Here is an 18,441-nt window from a genome sequence, read left to right as displayed (position 1 = left end):
CACCTGGAATGACAAGTGACCAGCTCTGCTAAATATAGTATGTTTCTTCTTACTGGTACAATTTATCAAAACAGACCACAGAAAAATCAAGGACACCCCAGAAGATTCTGTTGTTATACCAAAAGCATCTCAAACTGGTGTCAGAATAAGAAAGGTACGAGCAGGACAAATAACTTTCAGCTCCACCTGATACAGGGTATGAAAGCTCCTGAAAAAATATAACAATGGCCATTGTATTATTGCAGCTCTGTAGTGGTTCTCTGCAGTTGGAAAAACAGATTTGCTGCTGCTGTGCTGGTGGGTTTTTCCTGGCTCTCTGCCTTTGGAAAAACAGACCCCAGTAAAAAAATATTTGCATGCAGAGAAATGTCCTCTCTCATTTCCGTGCATAAGTCCATTTCTGTGACCCAGAGCTCATCTGTTGATGTGTTGTCCTTAGGTTTCAGGTAATACCCAGCATTTTTTAATACAAATGAAACATCATCTGATCCTAAGAAAGCATACACTGTATTGAAATCCCTGAATACTTTTCTGGGCAGTTATGGCTTAGAAAAAAGGTCTTGAGAGTTTCCTTGACAGGTCTCCGAAATAATTTGTTCAACATGCAGCTGCAACCAAAAAAACCCCAAAAAACCAAAGAAGCCAAGAAAATGCTGCACATCATCGGAAGGGACAAGACAAAAAGCCATTGTTTTACTACAGTATAAAAAATTGATGCAACTTCATTTTAAGTACCACATGCAATACCAGCCACTGCACCTCCATAAGGATATAGCGAATGCAGAGAGATGAACAACAGAGGTAGTTAAGGGAATACAATAGCTGTCTTATGGAAATTGGTCACCGATATGTTTGTGCTCTACCACCTTCACTGGCTATGCACATGGCTCACTCTTGAAGGTCAGGCCACAGCCAGTCGTGGTCTTCCAGCTCCAGACACAGGAGTGGAAATGGATGGTCTGATACATCCTAGTGCATCAAAGTGTTCTGAGGATTCATTAGTAGTAGATGGGCTACTACTACTAATAATCATGGAAGCAGGGTGGTCTTTTGGGATGTGAGACAAGGAGCAGCAAGCAACACTGGACTCATTGCAGCCTTTCAAGGGACAGACAGAAATGTTGATTGCTGTGCCGTTTCTGCAAAGTAAACCTGATTTGTGTCACACGCATTTCCCTCCACAGCAATGTCAGAACATCCTCTTAGATATTTGAGGATAACTATTAACCTTCAAGAATAGGCTTTATTCGGTGGTTTAAAAGAGACCCAGTGAGGTCCTAAAAGTTTATATAGGAGTCTTTGATTAAAACACACACTAGATCCTCAGAAAAGAGCAACATGAGATGTATATACTGATAAATACCTATTATCAAAATGAGAGTATCAAAAAGGCAAGCCCACAGAAATATTTTATTTATTATCTATTAAAAATTATATAAAAACATAAAAAATATTATCTATAAAAAAGTGCATATCAACTGTTTTTTCCACAGTAAGACAATCTGGTTTACTCTGCATCAGTGACAGAATATTTTGTTCTTTCGTTATCGAAGTTATTTATTATTTTAAGTACTGATCCGTTGCAACTTTCCTAACTTATCAGAAGACAACCACACTTCTGGGAACAAGCTGAAATACAGCCAGAAGCAACATTTTTTTGTCAATGTAAAAATACATCCTAATCTAACACTTCATTCTTTGTGCCATGCTTTTGTTTACACATCATTCTTCTGGAGAAATAGCCCAGGAGAGCACAGCGATACACACCTGATTCATTTACGTGATACACAAATCAGTTTGAGTAAATCCTTAGTGAGCAGTGGCTTCATGTCAGACAGGCCCACTTGAGAACTCTTCATTTAACTTCAGGCATTAACTACGCTTCTTTTCCTGTAACAAAATATTCCCACCCACAATTTCCACCTCTTCCTCCTAAACACACTTCAAAGGAAAAAGCCTCAGTTAAAGCTCAATTAATTGTACCATTCTTGTACAATACAATTCTTTGTACTGGACAATCTCTTTTTCACCATTAATCAACGTTTTGGATTCTCAAATATGCACCCCACTTAAAAACTTCCAAGAGTCCTTAAAAAACTCCTATCCATTACAAGTTTACTTAAGGAGCTCTCAAAACATTCAGTAATGCTGACTGACTAGTGGGGAGGCTATTTCCCCTCTTGATAGAGCATATAGTTTTTGAAAAACACATCCTTACTTTGAAGGGCCACTTCACGACATGATAGAGACCCCTCAAGCTCCTGCTTCAATCACATCCTTGTCCATCAGATCAGGTTGCAGCTCCTCCTCTAAGCAAAAGGCTGTATTGATCCCCCTCTTCCACCCTCAGACTTTTTAATTCTCCTTTCTGACCCCCTCAGAGCGCACGTGTCAGTCAAAATTTATACTTCAGCAAGTAGCTGACCACCTGTACACAGGACCAATTATATGCATTCTTCATGTCTTATGTGATGAAGCATAACAAATTAATAAAGCCCTTTCTAGACTGTAATTAAGAGCATAGACTAGGGCAGTACTGATGACAATATACTCATCTTTTGATTCTTGCAGTTAATTCCTAACATGGAAGCAGATTTTAATATAGAAAATACCCAAGAAAAACAAATCTAGAATAATTAAGTAGGACTTAATTTAATAAGCCCATTGACTGAAGTCAGGCAGGCACACTGAAAGAGCACAGAGAAGTTAAGGCTAGAAAAATCTTTTCTCCTCACAGACTTTTCCTGCTGGTAAAGAGAACAATGGTATTACAGGCACCCTGAAGGGACAACAACAAGTAGAAAGCAGTTTCCCGTTGGCTATGATAACATTTTTTTATAAAAGTGACAACAGCTAAGTAAACCAGAACTAAATATTTGGATCTTTCAGCATTTGATTACTTTAACAAACCAAGTCTGAAACATGAAATACATAGACAGCAGCCTGAAGAAGTTTAAAGAGAATCTGAAATATTAATGACCTACCCATAGACATAAAATTATCAATCAAACATTCACAGGTCCTTGGCCAATTCATTCCAAGCTCAAACGAAGCTAAGTTAAGCATCTCTGTGATCCAAGACACATGCATTATTTAGCATTAGCTAGACATTTGTTCATTTTTGCAGACAGATGCCAACAGGATTTATGCGAGAGGGTACCCATTTCTGCTTAATTTGAAATGTCCTGTTCTCTCTCTGAAAGCTAAACCACAGTGATTTATAAAATATAGGCAGTCTTTGTATTTTACCAAAAGCACACTTTCAAAAAGCTACAGTCAGGAACTCTTCCAGCAGAAAAGCAAGATACAAAGCTCTCTGTGCATCTCCAGAGAACAAGGTGTCAGAATCTGCGTTGGCTCCTTTTGTACACAGGTGTGACTAGCTATTTCCATAGGCACAAAACCAGCCCACTGATTTTTCACTGTACTTTTGTACCTCTTCTTTTCAGAATAAAATATTGACATAAGGGTCGTCTTTTGGGATTACGGGGGTGGGGTTGTTTTTGATGTTGGTATTGGTGGGTTGGTTGTTTTGTGGGGTGGTTTTGGGTTTTGGGGTTTTTTACATGGACTACGCAGCTAATCAAAATTTGCATCACACTTTAAAATCCTAAATAAGCATTCATAAGGAAGACTGAGAAAGAACAGAATGAAAGGGAAAACCTGACCTGGTAAGGACAAGCAACAGCAAGAAACTGGAATTACGGGAAAAACCACTGGCAATAAACCCTGTAAAGGCAGATGTCATCATTTTCTTTTCCCTATAAGCCATTCCTTGTGTCAGTACCTTTGCAGATAAGTTTTCTACACTCCAGGAGTGCGATACATGTAGCCTCAGCTATTGGGTACACTTCATAACAATCACTTTTTAACTTAGGTACTTTTAAACTTCCTCTCAGCATCCCAAAGCACTGATGAATTTTCCAGTATTCTTGGGAGTGCCACCACAGTCCACTCACAAAGACAAAGAAATTTTGAGAATAACTAAAATAGGAAATTCATTCTCCCTTATTTAAGCTTCCTCTTGCCTTGCCCCCTGCCAAACACAGAGCACAACTCAACACCCAGACAGAATGTTCTCACTGCTTAACTGTGCTCAGCATTTAGCATGTGATAAGACCATGAACTACTACAGATGACAGAAGTTTGGGTGAAAAACACGAAAGCCAGTCCAAAATTTAAAAGTATTTGCTACATCCTGAAAGATTTCTGTTAATCTGAGAAATATAGGCTAAATTTGTAGCCCTGATTCAGGTGACTAACATTGCTGTCAATAATGTTTGCTTTTAAAGCATAGGAGAATAGTTGATATTTAAAACACAAACAAGTTTAAAAATCAAATTGCAAATAATTTATTTCCTCCTGTCCAAACAGGCCTTAGCAGCAAATAAATGGTGTGAGCTAACCCAAACTGTCACATAATACTGTACTTATTTTTCTACCACTGCTGAAGCCAAGCACCAAGTGAAGGAGACACAGAGGGAAAGACGAATAGAATTAGTGACAAGAAGCTGAAGCAGAGAAGTCATTTCATGTATCGGGGGAGGGCACAGGGAGGAAGCAGGTTAATTATAATAATGATTATTGAACAAGTAGAGGCAAAAAGCAATGCTAACAGAAGGAGGATTGAGGACCCCGAAAAATAAAGGGCAGGAGATGAGACTATCATGGGTGCACATCTTACAGAGATGAGCCACTATTTCACCACTTCTATTTTTGAAGTACCATCAAGGACAAGATCAGGTAAGCGAGCTGGAAGTAAGAGCAAAGGGATCACAGAGAAGTGAAGATAAATTGAGGTATTGAACCGCTCAATTTGTATGAGAACAACTTCAAAGCAACACTCAGATGTGAAACTAAAGGAAAGAGGACAGCAGAGGCACCCAACTCTTGCTCAGGGAGACCTGGGGAGAACCTTTCCAAGGCCAGCTGATGTGGTGCTGCAAGAGCTTAACATGGGATCATAAAAAAGCAGTTGATTAAAAGTAAATCTTACAAATAACATGAAATGTTTAGAAGGTTTAACACTTGAAGAAGCATAAGCAAAGAAGCATTGAAAGAAGTACCAGGACAGCCAGGGATGAGAGGTGGAATAAAGGGAGTATGTCTGAGAGTGAGAGAAATCAAATAATGTCTCTGCAATATTTATCTGATACAGTTGCACCTCAAATCTCCAATGAAAAGTTTCAGCTTAACACAGAATAAATATTCTAAAAGGAGTACCTTAAATGCAAAAAGCAAGTGACTGCAGCCAGTGATACCACCACAAGGCACAGAGAGACTGACAGCACGGAATCACAGTTATTTTACAAAGAATCTGCTGAAAGGTCAGATTTGTCAGAAGGTTTTGAAAAGGGAAAAAAGAATAAAAAATCCCAGGCATAATTCCTGTGTTCCTCAAACAAGTGCATCCTTATTCAACATCCTAACCACACTGACCAATTACTTAGCTGTGCGGAAGTGGAAGAAGCACCTCCAATGGCTTTTGGTTTGGTTTGTTTTTCCTCCAGTTTTCACCTTCTACCTGAATAAACACAACTTTTCATCTTGATGTAGTTTATTAGTATTCTGCAGCTTCAGCCAGGAAGAAACAATACCTGCTAAGAAACAGCAGTGAAGTACAAACCAACAGACAACCGTGGTCCAGCTCCTCTCCTCTGCCAATGACTAATAAGCAACACTTCAATACAAAGTGAAATGCCATGTGCCAATAATTCATGCTTGGTACAGCACAGTATCATCACACGATATATGAGAATCTCTTGGTTCCTACCAAAATAACTGTTAGAAAATAACTGTCCAGTCATCAGCTAAGAAATATAGGCAATGGAATATTGTGCTTTTGCTTGCATAGGTGTACAAAAAACAGTGATGCACAGGACTGCTTTAACTTTGTGTGTTGCAGACCATTAACACAGCTCGTATGAAATACTGGACTCAGACAACTATATCCAATACAGTGACATTGCAGAAACATTGTCTTTTCAAAAAATGAAAGAATAATCTCTAAAAGCTCCTGAATGCACTTACCAGAATCTTAACCTCAACACATAACAAAATATCAGCTATTCTTTAAATAAAAGGGCAAAGATTAAACAACCCAGAAGTGTTCTGTCCTTCACGCTGCTGCAGTTCACTAGTGACTCAAATGAGCCATCCAGCATGATTGCTCCTAAATTTTTCTACTTTGGAATGATGTATATAACCCCATTTTTATAAATCAATTTGAGATCTTCATATGAGAAGCACTACCAGCATTATTTCTTATTATCATGCACATACTATAACCTAGCATGAGACACAAACAAGCCCTTAGAAAATGACCTGTTAGAGATCTATCACCTCCCACTGACCTCCTTCAAAACATACATGGATCTGTTAGAGCCTTTTATTGCTCTTTGGCGTTAGTAATCCACCATTTCATCATTATAAAACATTCACAGCAGATGTGCCTACAAACAGAGCATGATGATTTAAGTGGATAAGAACAGGAAGAGATGAACTCTCAAGAAACAAAGATCCTGAGTTTATGCTAATAACTTTACTTTAGAAGACTAAATTAAGGATAAATGTATGCAGATTTCCTTAAGCTCTTCTATTTTAAAGTTAATTCTCAAAACTGCTGTTCATGCCAGGCTACGTTTTCTGTAGTTTCTCTAAGTATTCTGAGTGAGTATTTCTGCATTACTAAGTGTTTTCTCAAATTCAATTTTTGCCCTCACCACAGCCGAAAAATCAGTGTTGTGTTGGCAGAGGGGAACACAGTTGTTATGCAATTAGCTATAAAAAGCTGCATTTGTTCTCTTTCCCTGTTTACACCATACAAAAGAACAAATATGGTAAGATGGAACCAGCTTTACTAGAATGAATTTTCCAACAGCAAATACATCCTAACTTGATTACTGATCAGAGTTAGTGAGACAGAGTCTACACATTCTACATGAATGAAGATACGTCGTAGACGCAACAGTTTTTTATTGTCAGAAAATACTTAGGAATTAATATCCTATTATGTAACATTAATACCCTATTATGTACAAAACTGCACAGAACTATCAAAACCAGAGAGTTGCTGTAGTTTCAACAGAAAAAGGCAAAGACAAGTTTTAAATCTCAAAAACAGTTTTGGGTCATAAAAATATAAAATATTTGCAGTATAAATCTGCATGGGGGGCAAGGGGGAGCTTCTATAACTGGTCAATTCAATAACATGTAGAAAGCCACTTTATTTTATTGAATTTACATTCAACATGGCTTTCACAACTCTTGTTCAGTTCTTGCTTTTGTATGCCTTCCTTAATTTGGAAAAAAACAGCAATTCTGTCTGGTAGAAATCTAAAACCATCAGAATAAATTAAAAAAATTATGTGTTTGGACTGAACATATGTATCAAAAATCCTTTGGATTAAATTTTGTAGACAGCTTCTCAGTTGTGCTTTACTGGGCAAGGTGGGGAAGCAAAGATTCATTCTATGATTCACAGTAGAATATTTATCTGTAAAACTTAACCATCTTACTTTGCAGTGGTCATACTGTTGCTGTAAGGTTGGAACATCTCCTCCAATGGGCATTTGCCTTTTTAGTTCTTCATCTTTGACATTCAGCCATTTGATTAACTCTTCCAGGGATGTCAGCAATCTGTTCCATTTCTCTGCACTAGCCTCCAAGTGAGCCCTGTGAAAGAACATAAAAGGATATTTAAAGCCCTGAATAGCAAAACCAGCATGGGAATGCAATAAATAAATGAAATCGTTCCATTTTTACGATAGGAATGTTTCAAGTGTTTAACTGCAAAGCAACTTTGTGTTAAAAAAAATCCTCTACTTCAAAACATTTTGCACAGCAATTCAAAATAAGCAGAGGAAACCCCCATCTACCTGAGATGCTTTAACTCATCTAAAAATTTGAACACTGCCTGCCTAAGCAACATAAAGAAATGCTGTATTTTGTTGTGACTCCACCACTGCAGTGCATAAAGTACAAGCATCATTTTGTGAGCTAAAGCACCACAAAACTGAACTCTTTTATGCCAGGGCCTTGACTCTCCAGCAGCAAAAGCAACAAGTTCTCCCAGCAGTGATCAACAGTAAATTGCCTGTGCTACTGAACATATCAGTGACAGATTATTTAATACATCTTTAGTCAATGGTAAGTTACTAGAGAATTAACATAGTGGATCTGTCCCTCAGGTTAATTGACAAAACCCCCAGATTCCATAATACCTTTTTCTATCATTTTAAAAAATACCCTGACTTGATGGCTTCTCCCTGGAGAAGTATCTACAACGTATCTTCATTCATGTAGAACGTAGACTCTGTCTCACCAACTCTGATCAGTAATCAAGTTAGGATGTATTAATCTGGCAGAGGAGAGGCACCGCCCTCCCCCATCTATGCCAAGGCAGGTTACATTTAAATTTACAGTTTTGCCGTTAGACTCAGATTGTTACAAAAATAAAGCATCTCTATGAATTTCTTGAAGCAATCACAATTAAAATGTTAAGATCTATAGCTTCTGTAAATTTGATAGTGAAATCTCTATTCATCATGATTTATTACTGTATGTAGCACATATAAGTGGCTATCACCTTTAAAAACTGACACTGTGAGGCTTCAAAATTCCACTCCAGTTATTTAGTGGAATTCTTGTACACAAAATGAATTGGAAATCTCTAAAGGGGATAAGCACTCCTGTAACTAGTTAAAAGACAATTTAAGGGTGACTCACTGTTCATTTAATATACAGGGCAATAAAATCAATAGTGAAAAAAACTAATTTGATATTAATGTGAATGATGTGGCATATGAGACTAGATTAAATGCATTGTAATCTACTACTAATGAGCATCCATGTGTATGCCAGATGATGCCAGAGCACAATATCACTAGCACATGGTTTCAGGTTCCGTGCAAGCTAAACTTGTGGGGGTAGAGCAGTAAGGGGTGGGGAGGAAATGGCCTACACTAACAGAAACTTGAAAATTCTTCTCTAACACGAACCGAGCTAACCTCTCTTGAAATGTCAGAAAGACATTAAAGGGAAAGAAAAAAATACACAGTGCAAAACATACTATATCAGCCTGGATTTTTCCTGAATTTACCCTTCTAATCTTATTAGAAGAAATACTGAAAATAAAAGTGAGATGCAGTGGCAGCTGTAGAGTAGACACAAGCATTCAATTCTCCTGGGAAGCAGAGACATGTGCATTCAGTAAACCCCATTCAAAGCAAATGCAGCACAGGAGCAAGGGAACCAAGGTATGCTCCAATTTGCATTTCAGTGGAAAGTTTTAGTACCATGTTTACATTTGTCATACAGATGTTATCAAAGAGAGTCAATAAACTACATTTATAGTTCTGCAATGTTTCTTTGGCTTCTTTGCTTTTAAAGACAGAATTTCTGGCCTTTGTTTTGGAATTGGTACTTCAACTGACACACAACCTGGAAACGAAGTTTCAGGTGCTTGTGCTCACGTGACAAATGAAAAGGCAGTCTCCAAGGATTCACCAATTCAAAGTGGTGGCTTAAGAATCTGCTGTAATAAAAATACAACTCATATATATAGATCATTGTTTGGTTTTGAGCACAGCTTGGAGCAACAATATTCCCTAGCATCAACCACCTGATATTCAGAAGCTCTCCTGAGCGAATCCTAGATGAGCCTGAAAAGCCCAGATCAGGGGTCCTCAAACTTTTTAACCAGGGGGCCGGCGCAGATGAAGTGGCAGGAGGTCATCTGTGGCTGCTTGGTTTCCCCCCCCCCCAACCCCCGGCTAGGGGGGGGGGTGTGTCTGTAAATACCGGGAGCCAGATTGAGGACCCTGGGGGGCCGTATCCAGCCTGTGGGCTGTAGTTTGAGGATCCCCGGCCCAGATGCTCCCATCCAGCTGACCAGACTGAGAGCATCCCTGCCACCTCCACCCAGGCTGGATAAAATAATCCAGAAGAACAGCAAGTGACATAACTCCCCTTTCTGTTGACCCGAGAGGCTCTCTTCACAGCTGGAGACCTACTCAGCTTTTGCTTCTGCTATGGAGGTAACACTTTCCTGCTGAGCGACAAGGGAACACATGGAATCAAAAAAGATTGGTGGGTGGTCTAAATATAGAGAATCCTTCTCTGTTTCTCCCATATTTTCACACACATCCCCCAAACACTAACACTCTCACACCTCCTGCCCCAGGAGAAAAGAATTTCATCTACATATTTGGCTTTAAAAGGCAGAGCCACACAAATGTGCAGCTTTGTTTTCTTCTTGGGAATAAGATAATAAAGACAGAAAAAGAAAGGAGTATGAATAAGTCTACAAGTAATTTCAAGAAGGGGTACAGTCCTCTCCAGTATGGTGTCATAGTCACTACAAGTATAGGTTTAAGTAGTTTCCATGCATTTAAAATGTGTCACAAGAGTGTTGCTTTTCCAGTTTGGAACACCCTTTAGCCACAGTAGCAAAGAAGTCAACACTGACTAGCACCAGCAGCTCTGAGGACTGAAATGATGAAGAAAAACCTCTGAGAGAACGATACTTTCAGCAATTAAAAGTCCATCAGAATGTACATAACTGAGAATATTCTAAATATTCTAAAATATCCTAGAAATTTAGAAGCACTATCCCAAGCTAAAACCCGTAAGAAAACAGATTTTTCAGTTATCGGTCCTAGCATCTAACACCGTTATATGCTGTTCTCAAGACTCATCCATCCCGTTTTGCTTTCCAATTCATCCTTGAAAAAACTTATACCAAGAAAGCAAAAACTGAAGGCAGACAGCTAGATCAACACACTAACTTCATACCAGTTCTGTGCTTTGTTATCTCCCTAAAAAGGCTTTCAGCACTCTGCATGACTTAGAAAAATGAACTGAAATCAAAGAGCGGGGCAGAATACACAAACTCAGTAATTCTGTGCTCTTTTCAGTGGCAACGGAGGTTTGAAAGCTTAATTTAGTTGTCTTATATTTGGTCCAGTAGCCTCTTCCTTGCTTATCTTCCACTTGTAGCTCAGTGACGTTTAGCTTTGAAACATTGCAGGTACCAGCAGAGTAACACAACCATTGCAAACACTAATTCTGCCCAATGGGATGCACATGCCGTATCTACGCAGATGTGAAGATGGGTCCGTATTCTGAAGAGCAAGTACTCCCACTTTTCTGAGCATTCACTGCACAATCACTGTCTCTGTATTACTGCCTTGGAACCCACTGCTGGCCAGGGTGAATGGCTTGAAGCCCCTTTTTTTGGCCATTAATTTTTCCCAAAGTATGATCAAACCCAGTAAAGGCCAAGCAACTGAATTGTTCTTGCTAGAACTCAACAGTTGCTAAGTTACCACCTCATGAGCATGTTTTCATCTTTCTCTCACATTGACTTACTTGTGAGTAGAACTCGTAACAGCCCAAGTTTAACAGCTCTTGTGTGATGGAGCCACACAAGCCCCCACACTGAACTCTTTGGTTCCTCAGGTTCAAGCTCTGACTGTAGACTTTCAGGGAGCCGATTTACCTATTTTACTTAACTGTTGAGCAGGTTGGTGATGGGATAAGTGGAGATAAAAAGCAAACGTTACATATTCCCCTCTGTCTCACACTTTCAAACTCTTATGCCCAAATTGCAAACTCAACTCATTTCTCTGGTCTTTAGAAAATTCATATGAATGATTAACATTGTTCTGTTTGATTAAAAGAAGTTTCCTTTAATCAACAGGCAAGCAGTTGCAATTAAAAGCTCTAGAAATTCTTTTCTATGTAACTCATTTTAATGTGGAATTTTATTCACATTAATATGGTAATATCTACTTCCAAAATTATATCACAAAGACTTTAGCAATGACTACACTTGGAAAGTCAGTGAGCTTGGCTCTGGCAGGGTAAAAAAAAATGTAAAATGCATTCTTGATTAGTATATATTTTAAAATATTTCTTAATTGAACAGCAGCAATAAAAAAAATTACTAATATGGATCAAGACACTCAAGAAGGAAGTCCTATCAAATTAATAGTTTCAGTGGTAAAATCAAAAACAACAAACCCCTGATCTCTCGTCATAGTAACTGTATTCACAGAATTACTTTGTTGATATTGCTATTGATTTACAATAAGGAAAGATTCAACATATGTTCTGGAAAATTTAGTACAGATTGGCAAGTTACAACCGTGCAGCTCTGGAGAGAGTAGTGAAGCCTAGACGGTGAGCAAGTCCACCAAGTTTTTATGTTTGTGCTCAAGGGTCCTTTACAGAAGAAAATAAGAGTTTTCACTTCAACGTCATGGTCATATTTCTCAAGCCTTTTAGAAGACAGAGATTGCACCCCATCCGTGTCTTGACTATGTCATTACTTACCTGATATTAGCTGACTTTGCCTTCAGGTCATTCCAGCGCTGGTTCATGTCATCAAGCCGGTGCTGGAGCAGGGCAGCTTCCTCAGAGTTTCCCAAGGCTTTCACCATCTTCTGTCTGTTTCCATCAATGCTTTTAAAGATGTCATTGTGGGCATCAATCTCTGCTTGGATGTCCTGAAATACCAGCAAGAAAAGTCCCAACATCTTAGTTCTCTGAGTAAAGGAAGGGAGAGCTTGTTCTCATATAATACTCCTAAGCACTAGGGCAGAGCACATAGCCTGACTTACTTGGGTGACTCTGAAGAGATGGAGGAGGGAAAACCTGCAACCCTATTAACATCATTACAAAAGGTCTAGCTTTAAGTGTGAGAAAAGGAGTTTGAAAGTCATCATTGACTGTGAAACAGGAGTTTGAACTACAAACACTAAGTTCTCTGCATGTTTTTGTAGCACTGAAGGTAAATTGTCTACTGTTCTCCCATGCATTTCACATGGTGCAGCATTTGCAAATGCACTGAAAATCATTTCCTGCTCAGAAATTACAGATCCAGCCTTAGCTATGGTGTCTCTTTCCCCTTTGAAATAAAACATTGCAGAGGTTTTACACAGCCCAGTGAAATTCAAACTATGTAGTGCTTTAGGTCATATGCAATGAAAACTTTTAACTAAAACCTACATCCTTAAACCACAGTTAAATGACTACAGCTCCTACAAGCCCATTTTTACAAAAATACTGTACCCCATGGCCTGCAATATATGGAGAGGCAGACATAAACCAGCAGGATATATTATAATCTGAATTCCACAGTAAATACTGAAAAGAAAAAGGAGTTCTTGTGATTTCAATTCAGCTGACTCATTTCTCATCCCCTTCGAAATTAAACATTTTATTCTCTGATCTACCATCTGCCTCAAGAAACACATTACAGATGTTGTCTTCATCTAACAGAGTACAGTATTATTTTTAAAACACATTATAAGAGCAAACAAAACTTCCTGCATCACCGCCAATGCTTTCTAGCATCCATCCATCTATGTATTAATAGAGCAATGTAAATGTGTGGAGAGCCAGGAGGTACTGGCTGTCTCAATAGGATTAATCAGCCAAGATTGTGACAGGGACTTGATGCAGATGTAAATAAAGCTCTTTTGCAAAGGAAGAAATTCAATAACTGAAATCCCTTTAAGGTTTTTATTCTTCCAGAAAACTGCTCCGTAATCTCCATCTGTTCCCAGGAGCAGGAAAGGAGCAGGCTTTTGTACCTCCTTGTCCTCAAGATGTAGTCCAGCATCTTGGAATGCTTGCACATCTACAAATGATAGTTGGAAACAGTGGAAAAGTACCTAGGAATCTGAGGCAACGTGAAAGCTTTCTTCAGTTAGGGAAGAAAGCAAAAAGTAGTAAAGATGCAGCTGGAGAAGTAGGGGGAGGACAGGCAGAGAGGGAAAGGGAGGGAACAGAAGGCAAGAGAGGGGAAGGGGAGGCATCAGTGAAGCTCTAAGCTCTAGTTCTCCAGCTGAGCTACTATGTGACGTTGGATAACTACCTATTATTTGCCCTGAGCTTCACTGCTTTAAAAACAGGTAAAAAGACACTTTTGCTGCCTTTAAACCACCCTGATAAAAATCACCATTCTAAAAACAGATACAAGCAGTGGCATTTAAAATGAGAAACCAAAATGGAGGTGTCTGAAGATCAACAAGCCCAAATAAGACAGCACAGTCATCAGTTAAAACAAACCAGATGCTTATCTCGAAACATTGGCAGCTCCTGTCCTTTTGTCTCCAACACAGAAGTAGACCCAGTGAAAACCAGCTCAAGTCCACACAGCAGGAGGTAGAACCACATGCAGCAGTTACAATTTGAATTGCACACTGATTTGTGCTACAAAAGCCTGGTTACATCAAATCCATTTCTTTGCCTCTTTAAAGTTACAAAAGAAAACTTCATAGAAAAAACCCACCTGATATCTAATCTTCTATTCTACAATCACAATATTCCTTCTAAAGCTATTGAGAACCTTCATAAAACATTCTAACTTTGATTACATTTGAGAGGACACTTAAGCATGCACACTTAAAAACGTTACATTCAAAATGGGTTTGATTCTTGCATTTGCCAGTCATCGTGTTACATTGATTAAGGCACAGTAAATCTGCTGTTTGCATTCTTGAGTCCCATCTGTGATGGCCATATTGTGACAGCTCAGTTCAAAGAATCAACTCCTCTTTCTTTTTTCTGATTTCCATTTTCCAAGGGGAAGAAAGGAAAAGAAAAAAAAAAAAAAAGGGCAAAAAAAAAGCACTGCCATCTGATGGATAAACCAATCGTACTGATATTATAGTTAATGAATGTGAGTGCATCACAGCCCTAAAAGGAAAAAAAAAAAAAAAAAAAAAAAAACCAACAGGGAGAGAATTCCAGGTAACATGTTTCACATCAATGTGCACATGGCAGTAGTGCAGCAAGAAAGTGGAATGTGAAAGGTAGCTAATGGCCCATTAACTTATTTATTCCCCCCCTAATGATACAAAAAATCTTCAAGATTTTTATTCAGGTATTGTCCTCTGTTGGAAGGCTAACAAGGAAGATGGGCTCCCATCTTGTCCTAAGATTACTACCGATTGCTGCCAATTACAGCAATCTTTACTTCCAGTGTATAATCTTTCAATTCTTATGAGATTTATAAACATGTGGTTGCCTTCCCTTAAGATTTCTTATTTCAAAGTGGGAAAAAGAACTCTATCCATTCTGCACACATCCCAATTCATGTTCATGCTGATCTATTATTTCTCCTTCTCCTGCCTTTTTGTTGGTTGTTGGCTCTCCATATTCTTCTCTATTGTCCTCTGTGTGGCAAAAAGGGATGAAGGAAGTTGATTATCCCTGTTCAGGTCCCAACCAGGATTAAAGTCTAATAAGAGTTAATCCAATTTCAGTTTTTCTATACTTTAAAAAAAATATTTAACACTTCCCTATTATCACATGGAAGCTCCCATATCCAGTCACAGGGGCAACACACAGGAGGATGCAGAAGAAGAGGGGGGAAAAAATCTGTTGCTTTTGCTATATAAAGAGGGGGAAACAACCATGAAACACTGCTGTTATTCTTAGCCCAATGGAAAGGGGCCAGAAGTACTCTCCCAGTGAATGCAAAAAAAAAGAGAAGGGAAAAAAACAAAGAAAAAAGAAACCTAAAGAAATACAATGCAAACAGAGAAGGACACCTTGCCAAAAAAAAATGCATAGTTCTTAAACTGTAGTTGCATAGCTTTATCAACTTAATTTTTGGCGGTATTACCATAGAGATGCCATATATTGCTAATTTTGCAAATATTTATCTGCATGTATCTGTTAAACTGGTTTGATAATCAGTCAGCAGACTGACCTGATAAGGTCAACAGATTTGTTTACATGCCCGAGTGCTTCCAGGATTAAGGTCCTAAATTAAAAGAAAGCTCTTCGAGGAGAGAATTCATCCTATATGTAAACAAGGTGCAAGTTTCAATGTTTTGAAAGACAGAAAGGAAAAGAAATAACTAGGTTGACATTTATATATCTGCTTCACCCTAGCCAGACTATGAGAAGATTGCCACTTTCCTTAAATTCTTTTCAAGAATTAAGATCAAACTGCTGCCTGTCTTTTCCACTTTGGTCTGGTGATTTAAAAATCCCGTTGTTTCCATTCTGAACCTTAGACGACTTTGCTTTTCTCCCTCTTCACCCCTCTCATAGTAGATGATTTACCTGCAGGACTCAAGCCTTCCTTTTGTGCTTGTTTCTGATCTTACAGCTTGCCTCCATAATAAGCAGCTTTCTTCTTGCTTTAATTTCAATACAATAAAATACTAAATCATCATATAGCGAGAACCGAAGAGCATGTGTCATTAAAGAACACATAAATATGGTATGTGACACTCCATAATGCTACAGATGGTAATTCTGAAATGGACCCAAAGAATTAGCTGACTCCAGTTGGAGCTGCTACTGAAACAACCCAAAGGCATACTAGAGTGACTTGCCCAGGGTAAAAGAGAATACATGACATAGATTCAAACAGAACCAAACTTTGTGACTCCAACTCCAAGGTCAACCAGCTGTCAAACTTCTGCCTTTTTTTCCTCCTTACAGACTGCAAGGACATTTCAAACAGTTACAACAGCTGACATAATTGTACTTTGAAAACTATTAATCCTTTAGAAAGGTGCCCCCCCCAAAATTCCCTTAAAAAGACAAAAAGAAAAACCCACCAAAACCCAAACTGACACCATCCTCATAACAATGGGCATTCCAGTGCCTTTTTTATGAATAATGAGTCCAGAGGACCTCTAATTCATTCTGCAGCCCCCTAAGCTGTTAGAATTTTCATATTGTTTATACCATCTTCACTGGTACACTGCCATGAACACAGGCAAAAACATTTTTCTTCTTTAAAGGGCTCAAACTCTTCTCTTGAAGATAAAAACATGACTGGTGGAAGAAAACTCTAGATTTCCACGCTAAAATTAAAGGGGAAGAAATTATGCATTTTATAACACACCCAATGGTCCTCTATTCCATTCTCACCATTAATAATCCTTGAGTACTTGAGCTTTAGGATGCAAAGATTTAAAATAGAGAAGTTATTTTATTCCATAAGGTAAAAATAATCAGCTGTTCCTGTAACTTTATAGATTCTATTATCAAGATCCTTTAATCAAGTTTTAACGACCTATGATATCACACAAAACTCAAATCACTTACAAAAAAGGTCAAGAGCATTCTATAGCAACTCAAAACTCAGCTTTTTTTCTAAAAGTTACATATAGCATTTATCAATGTTTTACTCCAATGTTTTTTAAACCCACTATACGCAGCAAAGTTCTGTATTACACCCCAATTTTCAACTATTTCAATGTTTATTAGGAAATAGAATTCCACTGAATTTTTATAAACATCTGACAACAGAGCAGGGCTGGCAAGTTATAGCAGAAAACCCACATGTGGCTTGCCAGAAATAGATGTACAGGTCCAGTGCTGATGCTGTGTCACAAGACTGGCAGTAGCTTGTGTTGCCACATAAGATTGCCATGTAATTTTAATTGCCAGGTTCAAGCCAAAGAACGGGCAGACTGTTGTGGGTTTTGAACCATGTGAAGATCTTAAGAGGAGTTAGTAGAGTTGAGATTAACTCCTCGTGATTGAAAAACAGCTTTTTCCCCAGCAAAGTTTACCCCCAGGTTATTCTGCCAGGACAGTTTTGTATTGCTTCCATCCAATACAAATCATGCCTGTGACTGGAACAGGACAATAGAGTTGGTGCAGGTACAGGGAACTGCAAGTCCCACAGAAATGACCGCCCATTGTCTTCACTGACAATGTTCAAGTCAGCAAAGACACAGTTAAAGGAATGCTGCACTTGTCTGTTTTAGAGGTCAGGAATAAACGTGATGACTGCTCAAAGTATCCGCAGAGAACTCTTCCAGCTGGAACAGCTGCAACAAATGTCATTGCCAACCAAAGGACATAACTGTATGCCACAGAAATCAGCCGGAACATCTTTCTCCGAGGTCTCCCAGCAGGTAGCAAGGGAATGGATTTTTGGTTTGGGTTTTCTGGGTTTTGGGGTCCTTCTGGTTGTGGGTTTGGGTTTTGATTTGCTTGGTTTTGGTGGTGGTGGTGGTGGTGGGGGTGGGGGTTAGTGTTTCTTTTATTGTTTTCTTTGGTTGTTTTAGGGGGTTTATTTGTTTGTGGAAGTTTTTTGGTTTTTTTTTAACAGCAGATTGTTGAGTATTGAACCAGATACATTTTATCTGCTGCTGCCAACTGTCTCTGGGAATGCTGCTGTGTCAGATGTTCCCTTTAGCCTATGTCTCAGAGCTTTTCACTTTTTTATGACTCTTAAGGAGGGAGTAGGAATTAGGGCATGATACAGGCATATGAATGTGGCCATTGTGAAAGGGAAACAGAACTTTTATTGCTCTCTTCCTTACAAATGCTGGGGGTACCATGGAGACAGGGATGCTGCTGTAAAAAGACACAGTTAAAAAAAGAAAAGTTTCTGAAGAATCCAGGTACTTATCTTGCCCAGGGAGTCACTCCTCTGATGTCAGAGGACAGTCATAA

At 38.7% G+C, this 18,441-nt stretch overlaps 1 protein-coding gene across 8 annotated transcripts in view; it reads right to left on the bottom strand.

Annotated features, from left to right (window-relative positions):
- Positions 1-18,441, bottom strand: part of UTRN (utrophin) — a gene marked incomplete at its 3' end in the record, with an annotated part of 398,254 nt that overhangs the window by 135,368 nt on the left and 244,445 nt on the right. For all 8 annotated transcript variants that reach the window (XM_080390591.1, XM_080390595.1, XM_080390592.1 and 5 more), the window contains 2 exons: positions 12,337-12,509; positions 7,518-7,674 (listed from right to left, as the gene is read on the bottom strand). In XM_080390591.1, the coding sequence (XP_080246717.1) occupies positions 7,518-7,674; positions 12,337-12,509 (330 nt within the window). The remainder of the gene's footprint in view (positions 1-7,517; positions 7,675-12,336; positions 12,510-18,441) is intronic.

This window comes from Falco punctatus, assembly GCF_963210335.1.
Source record: "Falco punctatus genome assembly, chromosome: 5".
Classification (NCBI taxonomy): Eukaryota; Metazoa; Chordata; class Aves; order Falconiformes; family Falconidae; genus Falco; species Falco punctatus.
Note: the sequence above shows the minus strand (reverse complement) of the source record. Positions and strands in the feature narration are given on the sequence as shown.